We start from the raw sequence: 13,423 nt of genomic DNA, 5'->3' as shown, positions 1-13,423 counted from the left end.
TCTCTTATAGAAATTGAAGTATTGTTTCACTGCACCGGGAAGAACTGAGTATCCTTCATGCTCAGACCTTAGTAGGATAAAATTCATCTCATTTTCCTGTCTCATTACATGTCTCTCCAATTCAGTAAATAAAAGTATTTAAATAACACATTCCATATTTCTAAGCTCTACAAAAATCTCTAAAATGATCTACATTGTTAGTAGTGAATTTTAATCGAAGACTTCATAAGTGATTAAATCACAATGTTACATGGATGGTAATTCTTATTTCTCTCCTCTGAAAACTTCATGAGAATTACATACCTTTAAATATAAAGTGTCTCATGAAGAGAAAGAAATTGACTAGACTCCGACTCAGTAAAATGACCCTAAAGGTCGAAAGATGAAAAGATCCTGAAGATCGTGAATGAAAAAACCCTAAAGGTCGACAAAATAACAGGAAAAATTGTTACATTTATTCATATATATATGCAATTTATACGATTTGATTTTGCGGAGATGCTCTTATTTTCACTATTGGTACGAATATGTTCCCACTTAAATTTTCTAAATATTGTAAACTTAAATCGCAAAAAATTTATATTTTATTTATATCAAAACTAAAATTTATTTTAGTTATAAATGTTTATTTCATGAACTGTTATATTTTGTCATATTTTCATTGTTTATGTAAATTCATAAAGGTATCATTTCATCTTTATATTTATCATAGTCATATTTTTACCTCAGTTTCACTATGTAAGAACAATGAATTATAACATACTATTATATATATACTGCATTTGAATGCGTAAAGTGTTCACCGAACACGTCGTGCCGTAGGCACGGGTTATGGCTAGTCTACATACAAACCAAAAAAAATTCCCATATATCTAAAATATATTCCATTTAGTATATAATATTTGATTAAATTAACAAATGTAGTATAGGAGAAGGGATAGTTTTATTTTAGCCCCCTAATGATGACTAACTCACCAAATTGTCCCCTAAAGATGACCAGTTTCCGATATAACCTCCTCTTGAGCTTTTTTTGTTAGCCAAATTTTAGTCAACTTTATGCAATTGACTAAATATTTCCCTATTTACCCCTCATTTCAAATATTCTTTCCTTATTTACCCCTCCCAAATTCTAGATGGGATATTTTACAAAAGGGGCAAAGTAATGTTCGGTGAGTTTGTAGCACAAATTTGAATTTTTTTGAGTTTGGAGCATTGACTAACTTTGACTTAATTTTCCATCCAAAGATAACAAAAACTAACTTTTTAACTTAACTTTCCATCCAAAGTTAACGGAGGCTAACGGATTAGTGTCAATGTTTCATTATTGTTAGATTCTAACATCGACGACTCACATTATTTTGTATCAAAAATTCAAATTTGTGCTCCAAACTCATCACTTGAAACACTACTTTGCCCTTTTCGAAAAATATCACATTCTAGATTATGGAGAAGAGGAAACCACCTTACTGCGGGCGCCAAGTACACAAAGTTTACTAGTAGGTGACTTGGGACATAGGAAATCTGCCCAGCGTCTCCCCGGAGAGTAGGGAAGACGTACAGATAGATACCCTCACTTATCAGCATAACAGAAAGACAATAAACAAGTCAAAACAGATTTCTTTCTCTCTGTATTTTCTACCTACTACTACTGTCTCTCTCCACTATTTTATCTACCCTCCATCTTTCGTTCGTCAAATTTCCAGAAATGGAGTCAGTGATAATAAACACTCAAGAAGAAGGAGAAATTGCAGCTCCCCTGATTCCTGAAATACAACTGCATAAACATGACCTTGCATCACCATCATCATATGTAACTACTGTTGTAGTAATTTTTGCTACTTTTGTTGCAGTTTCTGGTTCATACGTCTTCGGATCCGCTGTAATTAACTTCTCTCTCTCTCTCTCTCTCCCTCTAGCTTCAATTTGCTTCCTTCTACTTCTGGTTCAAACTTTATCTAGACTTAATTAGGTGACTTTACCCACAACCAATTGATTAACCCACTGTCCCACTGTGGGGAGGGGGGAAAGGGTATCCTAGCTTTCTCAAATCCACTTGTTTTAGCCAAGTAATTTGAAGTAGCAATTTCATCTAACTCACAACCAATTGGTTAGAAAGAGACTCAAAGAGAGAATGATATGTATGTAGTAGAGGGAGTGAGTGACAAAAGTTAGAGAGAGAAAATAAAAGGAGGACTTTGAAGTCCCCTTTGGTTGGGTGGTATCTGCATTTCCTCCATTGCAGATACCTGCAGGATACGAATCTTTACTCTTTCCAATTGTTTTTCCTTTTGAAAATAGTGTATACGAATGTCTAGACATATCCAATTGGTTATTTCTTTCCAATTTATCAGTCCATAAGCTTCCCTGTAACTAGAGTGGAGATAACTAGTGCGGCATTTGTGAAATCGAAATAGACCCTCTGTCATTCCTTATAATGAGGATGGATTAGTCTATTTTGAGTAGTATAATGTGCAATTGTGCATCGGTGATATTTATATAAAAAAATAGTCATATTTATTACAAAAAAGGATTAAGTAAGGTGTAGCATGGCTTAACTGGCTGTGCATGTGGTGTGCTCACGACATGACGTCCCATATTCAAAATGGCTCATGTTGGGTCACAATGGCTAATAAACGGGTTGTGCAGTACCACTTGTTGTGAACTATTAAAAAAGTCAAACTTTACGTGGTCCGTGGGGTCAAACCCTCGGGTTGGTGGATCAAAGGGTCCAATTGCCCAACTACCATGAGTCTTATTGTATTCGAGATTAATCCATACCTAGTACCTCGGTAAAAATCCTTACAAGTCTTTAATGTCTTTTCTCGCAAAAGTTTGGAAAACAAGACACTTTGATCAGCAATACGAGGTTTATGGGTCAAATCCCGGTCCGATTACCCGTGCTCTTTTGAGGCTTGCTGAATTCCGGCTTTAGTACCTTGGTGTAATACCTACAAGTCTTTAAAGTTTTTTCTTGCCAAATTTTGGGAAACCAAGACATGTTTTATCAAGATTTTAGAATATGTTGCTAAACAAGCTTTTTATTCCTTAGAAGATTGGTAATCTGGGTTAGTTCGTCTGTACTTTTACTAATCCCTGAAAGGCCGAGTGTAATTCTTAGTCCCTGGGAAGCTTATGAAGCAAGTTTTGATTGAACGATGAATGACTTAGATGTTAACATTTGATTTTTCGAAAAAAACTGTTGTGTTCCAAGTAATTATACTTCCTGCTCCACATTCAAACAGGTTTACATGATTGTCACAGGACATTTTAATTGGCCTGAATATTATTGTGGTTCATATGGGAATAGAAACCTTAAGTTTATCAATGACATTATAGGTGTGTTTGATTCTAAATTTTCATGTTTCTTTTTGATGTTTAGGTAGGATATTCTTCACCTGCGCAGTATGGGATAATGAATGACCTTGGTCTTTCATTAGCAGAGGTGTATTTCTTCGATTTGTTTCTATTTTATCGTCTACCTCGACAACCTTTAAAAATATAGAGACCAAACTATCCAAACTAGAGTATTTATGTTGAATAGACTTTTCCTACGATAATGGTGTAGCACTAGAATGTTCATTTCTCAATTTGAGTTTGGATATTAATTACTTTTGTTTCTTGAATAGTATTCAGTTTTTGGCTCGATTATGACTATTGGAGCAATGATAGGAGCTATAATGAGTGGGCGGATAGCAGATATGATCGGCCGTAGAGGTGTAAGTTTTGATGATATTCCTCAACTAGTCTCCAAGTATATCACAAAATGAAGCTTCAAAAAGTTAAATTTATTAATCTCACATTCTTTTGTTTGAAACTTTTTTTTCTCTTTGGAAGTAGGCTATGTGGGTCTCTGACATTTTCTGCATCGTTGGATGGTTTGCTATACTCTTTTCTAAGGCTAGTCATCTGAAACACTTCAAAAAGTTGTAGATGTTAAAATGTGAATAATTTTTTCTATGATACTTTCGTACTTCCTAACATTTCCTTTACTCGAAAGGCCGCTTGGTCACTCGATCTTGGAAGGTTTTCCATGGGATACGGTGTCGGGCTTCTCTCTTATGTGGTAATTTAAGGTTCTTCTTTTTCTTCATAGAAACATGTTAGAGTTCAGTAATATACTGTTTTTCCATTATTCCACCGTGCATGACAAAGGTGATAACGGCATAACGCCACTAAATTGCTTTTGCAGGTTCCGGTATATATAGCAGAAATAACACCCAAGAATATTAGAGGAGCTTTTACAACAGTTAATCAGGTAAAACTGTAAGAGGCAGTTTCCAAAAAATTGAAGAGGAGGTTTAAGGGGCAGCTATAGGCAGTTTCTAAAAATTGGGATGGTTTCCAATTTTTTGGCTCAATAGGCAGTTTCCAATTTTTTTGGCTTATAATATATATAAATAGGGGTTGAGTGCTTTGTAATCAACACACCAACACAAGCAACAACAACTCTTCTTTAGAGAGAGCTAAAGAGAGAGAGCAAGTGAGAGAGAAATTTTTTGTTCATAGTTTTGAGCGGTGTTTAATTTCTCGGTTGTCGAAGATCTAGTATAGAAGGTTAAATTCTATACGGTACCATCTTGGGACGAACTTGCGGGTTGTGTTAGTCGTCTTCATCTATCCTTCAATAAAGATTTCTTGTTCGCCCGAGGACGTAGGCTTTAAAGTCGAACCTCGTTAAATTCTGTTCGCATATTTGATTTTGACTTAGCTTTTCGATTAATCTTCATAATCGGATCAATTTCTTGGATAGGTTCGATAGCTTCCGCGACTTTTAATTATAACAATTGGTACCAGAGCCTTGTTGAGATTGAACGAAGAGAAGATGGGATCGAGAAGTGGTACGGTCAAAGCAGGGAAATATGAGATAGAGAAGTTCAATGGGAAAAACGATTTTTCTTATTGGCGGATGCAGATGAAGAATCTGTTAATCTCGCAGAAATTACACAAGACGTTGACAGGAAAGAAATCAGGAGATATGTCAGATGAGGATTGGGAAGAGTTAGACCTCGAAGCACGGGCTACCATTATGTTGTGTCTTGAGAGGGACGTGGCGTTCCTAGTAGACGAAGAAACAACGGCGGCGGGTGTGTGGTTAAAGCTAGAAAGCAGTTTCATGACGAAAACTTTAACGAATCGGGTCTACTTAAAATCCAAATTATTCACATGTAGAATGGAAGAGGGTTCTTCTATTCAGGAATATGTGAATAGGTTTGACAGGATTATCTCAGATTTGAAGGATATTGATGTTAAGGTTGAGGATGAGGACCAAGCCCTCATATTGTTACTTTCATTGCCTAAATCCTATGAGAACCTTGTTCAAACTTTGATGCTTGTTGGTGATAGTCTAAGCATGGAAGAGACGAGAAATTCGTTATTAGCGGATGACCTTCGTAAGGTTGCTACTAGCAGTATGGCGTCGGGTGGAGTAGACAAAGAACAAGCACAAGGGTTGTTTGTAACGAGGGGGAGGAGTAATGAAAGGGGAAAGGGAAAGGGCGGGAAATCTAGATCCAAATCTAGAGGCTCTTTCAAGAAAACGTGCTTTAGTTGTGGTGAGCTTGGCCACTTTAAAGCGGCTTGTCCAAAGAGAAAGTTGAAGCAAAAGAACGAAGGCTACAAGGAGAAACAAGAGATGCAAGAGGCGGGATATGTGTCAGAAGAGGCGGACGAATGTTTCTCGGTGACAGAGGTGTCTGAGAAGATCTTCGATAAGTGGATGCTTGATTCAGGGGCGTCACACCATATGTGCCCAAATAGGGAGATGTTTACTACCTATAGGAGTATAGATGGTGGTACAGTTATACTGGGTGATGATAGTATATGTAAAACTGTGGGACTCGGAACAATACGGATCAAGATGCACGATGGAGTGGTGAGAACATTGACGGACGTAAGACACATACCCGATTTGCGGAAAAATCTAATTTCCCTTGGTGTGTTGGAGCGGAACGGCTGTAAGATAATTATAGAGAATGGCTCCATAAGAGTCGTTAAGGGTTCTTTGGTGGTAATGAGAGGTACTCGTTACGGTAATTTATACAAACTTTTGGGGACAACAATTACGGGAGATGTAGCAGTAGGAATCAGTGGAAGGGATCCAACGGCTAGTACGAGGCTTTGGCATATGCGCCTTGGGCATATGTCAGAAAAGGGTCTATCTTTGATGTGCGGGAAAGGCTTGTTGAAGGACATGAAGAAGCCTTGCATGGAGTTTTGTGAGCATTGTGTGTTCGGGAAGGCACACAGGGTGACGTTCTCTACAAGCAAGCACATGAGCAAAGAGGTATTAGACTACGTACACACCGATGTCTGGGGACCGGCAAAGTTACCTTCTAAGGGTGGTTCCAGGTATTTTGTTACATTCGTTGATGATCATTCGAGATTTGTCTGGCTTTATTTTCTGAAGCATAAGAATGAGGTATTCAACACATTCCTGGTGTGGAAAGCAATGGTTGAGAACAAAACTGGTCGAAAGCTGAAGACGTTAAGGTCAGATAATGGGACCGAGTACACGGATGGGGCATTCAAGGAGTTTTGTAATCAGGAAGGCATTGTGAGGCACTGGACAGTAGTAAACACACCTCAGCAGAATGGAGTCGCAGAGAGATTGAACCGTACACTACTTGAGAAGGCTAGATGTATGCGCTCCAATTCGGGACTAGGCGTAGAATGGTGGGCAGAATCTGTTGCTACAGCTTGTTATATTGTGAACAGGTCTCCACATTCTTCTTTAGATGGCGGCATACCTTACGAGGTGTGGTCAGGTGAACATGCAGATTACGGGAGACTTAAGGTTTTCGGTTGTACGGCCTATTACCATGTTAAAGGTAACAAACCTGACAATAGAGCAAAGAAGGCAATTTTCTTAGGATATGCTACAGGAGTCAAGGGTTATCGGCTATGGTGTACGGAAGACAAGAAGTTTGTAATCAGCAGAGATGTGGTGTTTGATGAGTCATCTATTGTAGCTATGGCGAAAGCTACGGTGCCTAGTTGTGGTGATGTTGGGTCTACTAAAGCTCAAGTAGTGGAAGTAGAAGCCGAAGACCAACGGGTTTCTAGGAATCATGATCAGGTGGAGCATCAGGATAATACTCAGGATGAGAAAATTGATGAACCCGGTCATGAGGAGGTTCAAGGGGAAGGTACACAAGTTTTACAACAACAACAGCAGGATGTTTCGGTACACACTAGGCCGAAACGGTTATATAAGCCGGTACAGAGGTTAGGGTCAGACAAACCTCTTAGGCATTATGGGCAGGCAAATCTTGTTGAATATGCACTCTCGGTGGAAGACGACGAGCCGGTCACCTTCAAACAAGCTATTACCGCGGAGGATAGAGAGAGTTGGTTGGTTGCTATGCAAGAAGAGATGGAGTCTCTTCACAAGAACAAGACATGGGAGGTTGTCCCATTGCCCGAAGGTAAGTCTGTTATTGGTTGTAAATGGGTGTACAAGAAGAAAGAGGATTCTTCCGAAATCAAGGGTACAAGGTATAAGGCAAGACTAGTGGCCAAGGGTTATGCACAGAAAGAAGGGGTCGACTACAATGAGATTTTCTCACCAGTCGTGAAACATACTTCTATTCGGGTGCTATTGAGTATTGTTGCTCATAGTGATCTTGAGCTGGAACAACTCGATGTTAAAACCGCCTTCTTGCACGGAGATTTGGAAGAAGAAATTTATATGGCTCAACCTGAGGGATACAAGGTTGAGGGTAAAGAAAATCAAGTATGTCGTTTGAGGAAGTCTCTTTACGGATTGAAACAATCCCCTCGCCAATGGTACAAACGATTTGATTTTTTCATGCTAAAGCATGGTTTTCGCAGAAGTGACTATGATTGTTGTGTATACATCAAAAAGCTTCGCGAAGGTGACTTTATTTATCTCCTTTTGTATGTGGATGACATGCTTATTGCTTCTCGAAGCATGGTGGAGATAGATAAGTTGAAATCTCAACTCAGTCAAGAGTTTGAGATGAAAGACATGGGCGCTGCAAAGAAGATACTGGGAATGGAGATTAAGAGAGAGCGGTCAAGTAAGAAACTGTACTTGAATCAGAAAGGTTACATCGAACGAGTAGTTTCTCGGTTCGGGATGCAGAATGCGAAGGCGGTGTCAACACCTTTGGCACCACACTTCAGGCTCTCAGGAAAACAATCTCCCACTACTACGGTGGAGAAGGATCATATGGATCGTGTACCGTATGCTAGTGCAGTTGGCAGTTTGATGTACGCTATGGTGTGTACTCGTCCAGATATTTCACAGGCGGTCAGTGTGGTTAGCAGGTTTATGGCAAACCCAGGGAAGACACATTGGGAAGCTGTGAAGTGGGTCTTGAGGTACTTAAAGGGTACCGTTGATACGGGTTTGTGCTTTGGTGGAGACACATGTCAGGTAAGCGGTTATGTTGACTCGGATTATGCTGGCGATCTAGATAGAAGACGATCTACTACTGGTTATGTATTTAGGGTACATGGTGCTCCAGTTAGTTGGCGATCGATGTTACAATCTACAGTTGCGTTATCTACTACGGAGGCCGAGTATATGGCTATGGCCGAGGGAGTGAAGGAAGCATTGTGGTTGTGGGGTCTTCTGGATGATCTAGGGATTAAGCAGGAGTGCGTGGATGTATGGTGTGATAGTCAAAGTGCGATCCACTTGGCGAAGAATCAGGTCCATCATGCTCGTACTAAGCATATCGATGTCAGGTATCACTTTGTACGAGATGTCATAGAGGAAGGTGATGTTTCTCTCATGAAGGTACACACAGATGAGAACCCCGCGGACATGTTGACTAAAGTGGTGACATGTAGCAAGTTTCAGCATTGCCTGGAATTGCTACAAATCGGCTCGTGTTAAGTTGCCCGAAAGGGCGTAATGGCGACAAGGTAATCTTTATGTGAAGGGTTGGTAGAACTACGGTAGGCTTGATCCTATAAAAGGGTACGTAGGCAGCCATGGACATATGGTGCAGTCGGATGAAGTTACAAAAAGCAGATATATCTTACAAGGAGTATCCTGGTGTTCGTCCAAAATTTGAAGTATATCAAATTGTGTACGAGGTGGAGAATTGTAAGAGGCAGTTTCCAAAAAATTGAAGAGGAGGTTTAAGGGGCAGCTATAGGCAGTTTCTAAAAATTGGGATGGTTTCCAATTTTTTGGCTCAATAGGCAGTTTCCAATTTTTTTGGCTTATAATATATATAAATAGGGGTTGAGTGCTTTGTAATCAACACACCAACACAAGCAACAACAACTCTTCTTTAGAGAGAGCTAAAGAGAGAGAGCAAGTGAGAGAGAAATTTTTTGTTCATAGTTTTGAGCGGTGTTTAATTTCTCGGTTGTCGAAGATCTAGTATAGAAGGTTAAATTCTATACGGTACCATCTTGGGACGAACTTGCGGGTTGTGTTAGTCGTCTTCATCTATCCTTCAATAAAGATTTCTTGTTCGCCCGAGGACGTAGGCTTTAAAGCCGAACCTCGTTAAATTCTGTTCGCATATTTGATTTTGACTTAGCTTTTCGATTAATCTTCATAATCGGATCAATTTCTTGGATAGGTTCGATAGCTTCCGCGACTTTTAATTATAACAAAAACACTAAAGAAAATCGAGGTATTCTAGTTTACACCATGCTTAGTTGGTACATTTGTGTGATTATTTGCTTTCGATTCTTCAGTTGATGATCTGCTGTGGCGCATCTCTCACATTTGTTTTTGGAACAGTTGTCACTTGGCGTACTCTAGCACTAATTGGTATCTTCTTCTAGATCAATGGATTCCCTGGACCCTGATAACCTAATAAGAATCAGGAGCTGATTTGTGATCTTTCCCTGTAATTCTTATTGATAATCTGGTCGTCGGATCTTCGTTTAATGCTTGCTCATAAACAGGAACAATTCCGTGCCTGATACAGTTTCTAGGCCTGATCTTCATACCAGAATCTCCTAGGTGGCTGGTTAGTTTAGATACAGATTCTATTAGAGTTTGCATTTTCAAAACCCAACATGATGAATTAAATTTATTTTTCAGGCAAAGGTTGGTAAAGAGGATGAGTTCTTATTTGCATTACAACATCTTCGAGGGAAGAGTGCTAATATTTCTCAAGAGGCCGAAGAAATCAGAGTAAGTTATATATATCTTTCACAAAAAACTGTTTTGGGGCTTATTTGAGATGACTTCCTTCTTGTTTTACAGGATTATACGAAAACTCTTGACCAACTCTCAGAAGCGAGAGTTCTAGACTTGTTTCAGAAGAAATATGCTCGCTCGCTCATTGTAAACCATCTATTTCCATACTACTTTACCTTTTAAACCTCTCATGACTTGTCTGGTATCTGAATGATCTGATATTCTGACAGTTGTTATGTTTTGGAGTTCAATTAGGTTGGAGTTGGATTAATGGTACTACAGCAATTTGGAGGGGTTAATGCAATAGCATTTTACGCGAGTTCAATATTTGTTTCTGCAGGTAATAGAAGTTTTTATTAAGGATGTTGTCATCTTTTAGGACAGTCTAGGTTTTTCTGTAATAGAATCAACTACTTTTTGGTTTTGATGCCCTTAATAGTGCTCATACTTTGACGCATTAATAGCTTCAATTCCTCTCGGGTTTATGCAAACGGGCAATTAGGCGAAAGACTCAATTCCTGTTGGTCTTTGTCAATAGGACACATCAATGTTTTTGAAGGCTTGGGCTCCCTATGAAAACGTGTCCAAACTATATAAACGAAAGAAAACTTGGCCTATGAATTGCCCACTTTTTCCTTATACTAGTTAGTCCGGGTCGTCCCTCATTAGAGTAGCTTCCATATACTAGTCCACCTTCACAAACCCTTCCTAGTTCCACACCAATCCTGCTCAATTTCCTCCAGAAAGGGAAAGAAAGAATGGTTCTGAGCTAATGCTCCACCTACTAATGAAGCTGTAACCCTTTTTTGATTTTACAGGTTTCTCTTCTGGTAATGTTGGGACTATAGCAATGGCTGCAGTACAGGTCAACCTCTTCAAGCATAATTTGATTTGGAAACTTGTTTTTATTGCAATTGTAGCTGATCATATATTCCCTTTTGCAGATTCCAATGACCACATTGGGTGTACTTCTAATGGATAAATCTGGCAGAAGACCACTTCTCATGGTAGGTTTTTCTAGTTGGAAAGCGGTTACTAAAATGACTGCCATTAATGAAGTAAACAAGCTCAAACTAAACTACTACGGATTCCAGGTTTCAGCAGCTGGAACTTGCTTGGGTTGCTTCTTAGCAGGGTTATCATTTCTCTTGCAGGTTTCTTTCAATCAGAATTTCTTTGTTTATATTTCTTTTGGCATGATTGGGGTGCTTTTGTTCTCTAAACAACATTACATTTCTATGATCCAGGATCATCAATGGTCGAAAGAGCTAAGTCCCATCTTTGCTCTTATTGGTATACTGGTAAGGGTAACCTTTTCTTTTCGACTATAAAGATCTGTCTTCAAATAAAGTAATTTGATAAAATACCTCTAATGGAGTCCTTGTTCTACAAAATTCTGTTTCAATCTGCAACTTCGTCAGTTTTATACCAAGTTGGATAACAATTGAGTCATAAATCTTGTACAAACTTAACCAAAATGGTTATTACATTAAGCTGATCCAAGATTTATGCGCATTTATTTGATTGTTAGGTGTATACAGGATCTTTCTCATTAGGTATGGGTGGGATACCATGGGTTATAATGTCAGAGGTAAGGTTCCTTCACCATTATAAATTCATTTTATCTTGTTGGACCATTTGGCTATGATTCATATGCAATCCCTTGTTTCTGAAAACACATTTTGATTTCGAAATTTCCGGATCAAACCTGAGAGCAGCTTCAATTTGAAAATAAAATAGTTGTTACTGTTGTTTCTTGTTGAGCTATATCGATGTCCGAGTTAGTTGACTTCAGGAACAGTTATTCAGTTGAACAGGCAAAAGTAATTTTTCGGACACTGAACGATATGCCAATGTAGTGATTATTAACATGTAAACTGTGGAGAGTGGAAACCAGGATTGAATCTCACTGATTCCAAAAAAATGTATTGATCGATAACTAGTTTCTGGATCACAAACCGAATGCAATGGCAAAAACTGTCTAGATTACAACCACATCACTTGCCCACTATGTATTCAGTGTTTAACTATAGAAGCCTCCCCATGGACGTCGTTTCAAGTTAGGTCCAATGGGGAGATGATATGAGAGCATGGTTATCAGGGATAGTTTGGGTTTGTTACATCTATCCCCTCGTGAGGGGAGAGTGCCAGCTCCATTCACCCCTAACACTAAGGGGGGATATATGTGTCAATTCCATATGAAGTGTACAAGTCTTGGTTAACCTTCTCTTTGCAAACCAGATTACCGATAGAGTTAGGACCATTGAGTCTAACAGTCACCAGTTTATTAATTTGGCTTGAAACTGGTTCCACCTTTTCAGATATTCCCGATAAACATGAAGGGTTTAGCAGGCAGCCTGGTGACATTGGTAAGCTGGTTTGGTTCTTGGATTATATCATATGCTTTCAACTTTCTCATGAGATGGAATTCAGCAGGTATTCAACAATGTTTTTCCTACCCAGTATTAGAGAGAATAGAATTCTTGATCTTATTCTGAGAACAAACTTTGCATTCATTACTATTTTTTTATATATTTATAGGTACCTTCTTCATATTCTCAAGCATTTGCGGCCTAACCATTCTATTTGTTGCAAAGCTGGTACCAGAAACTATGGGTCGAACACTTGAAGAAATACAAGCTTCTATGGATCCATCCTCTGTGGCGAACAGATAGTTGTGACAATTAGTAGGAACCTTTGTAATTTGAATTAAGGTCAAGGTGTAGAATATTGCTCTAAATTTCAAAGGCTACTGGTTTTCGTCGATGATCTAAGGCATAAAGAACTACAAATGTGTCTACTTGATAGAAAGGATTTGTTTATAATGTGCACAGATGAGTTCTATCATAGATTCATTTGCTCTACTCTTGATCTCTTTAGGATATGCTTTGTGGAACTTTATCAATGTGTTCGATAGCACGTCCGTGGTACTTTCTACCAAACTTTTTGCATCGTTTTGCTGTTTTTGGTGAAACCTGTTGTCATTATGGAGATATTTTCAATGTACTTCGGCGAAGTGCGCTTTTTTGCTGTTTTCGGGCAACAACTTTTTTAAGACTTCTGCAGATTCTCCCACATTTATATGCATCATCAACAATGCCTTGAGAGACAGAGATGGATTGGAAGGGTGTCAATATAAGTAAATGTTAGCTTATCCTTATGTTTCATGAACAGGTGCCAGAATGAGCCACCATTAATCGATCTCTTAAAAAAAACACTCACCCTGAATACTGAATATTATCTCAAGACCTCATTGAGCAACTCGTGGGTAAGTAATAGGAAAAGAATCTT

General features: G+C 38.8%; 1 protein-coding gene across 1 annotated transcript; it reads left to right on the top strand.

Annotated features, from left to right (window-relative positions):
* Nucleotides 1-1,471: 1,471 nt before the first annotated feature.
* LOC147534011 (Major facilitator superfamily protein) lies at nt 1,472-12,996 on the top strand. The gene is made up of 19 exons (XM_086647836.1): nt 1,472-1,604; nt 1,716-1,879; nt 3,380-3,442; nt 3,627-3,716; nt 3,838-3,897; nt 3,998-4,063; nt 4,190-4,255; nt 9,682-9,757; nt 9,895-9,959; nt 10,034-10,126; nt 10,199-10,279; nt 10,388-10,472; nt 10,951-10,997; nt 11,077-11,139; nt 11,227-11,286; nt 11,380-11,433; nt 11,664-11,723; nt 12,454-12,568; nt 12,674-12,996. Coding segments are annotated over exons 1-19 (1,443 nt in total). The 5' UTR covers nt 1,472-1,603; the 3' UTR covers nt 12,808-12,996.
* Nucleotides 12,997-13,423: the final 427 nt, after the last annotated feature.

The sequence above is a fragment of the Eschscholzia californica genome, unplaced genomic scaffold, assembly GCF_041429995.1.
Source record: "Eschscholzia californica isolate CP2 unplaced genomic scaffold, dmEscCali1.0.p SCAF_6, whole genome shotgun sequence".
NCBI lineage: Eukaryota > Viridiplantae > Streptophyta > Magnoliopsida > Ranunculales > Papaveraceae > Eschscholzia > Eschscholzia californica.
Note: the sequence above shows the minus strand (reverse complement) of the source record. Positions and strands in the feature narration are given on the sequence as shown.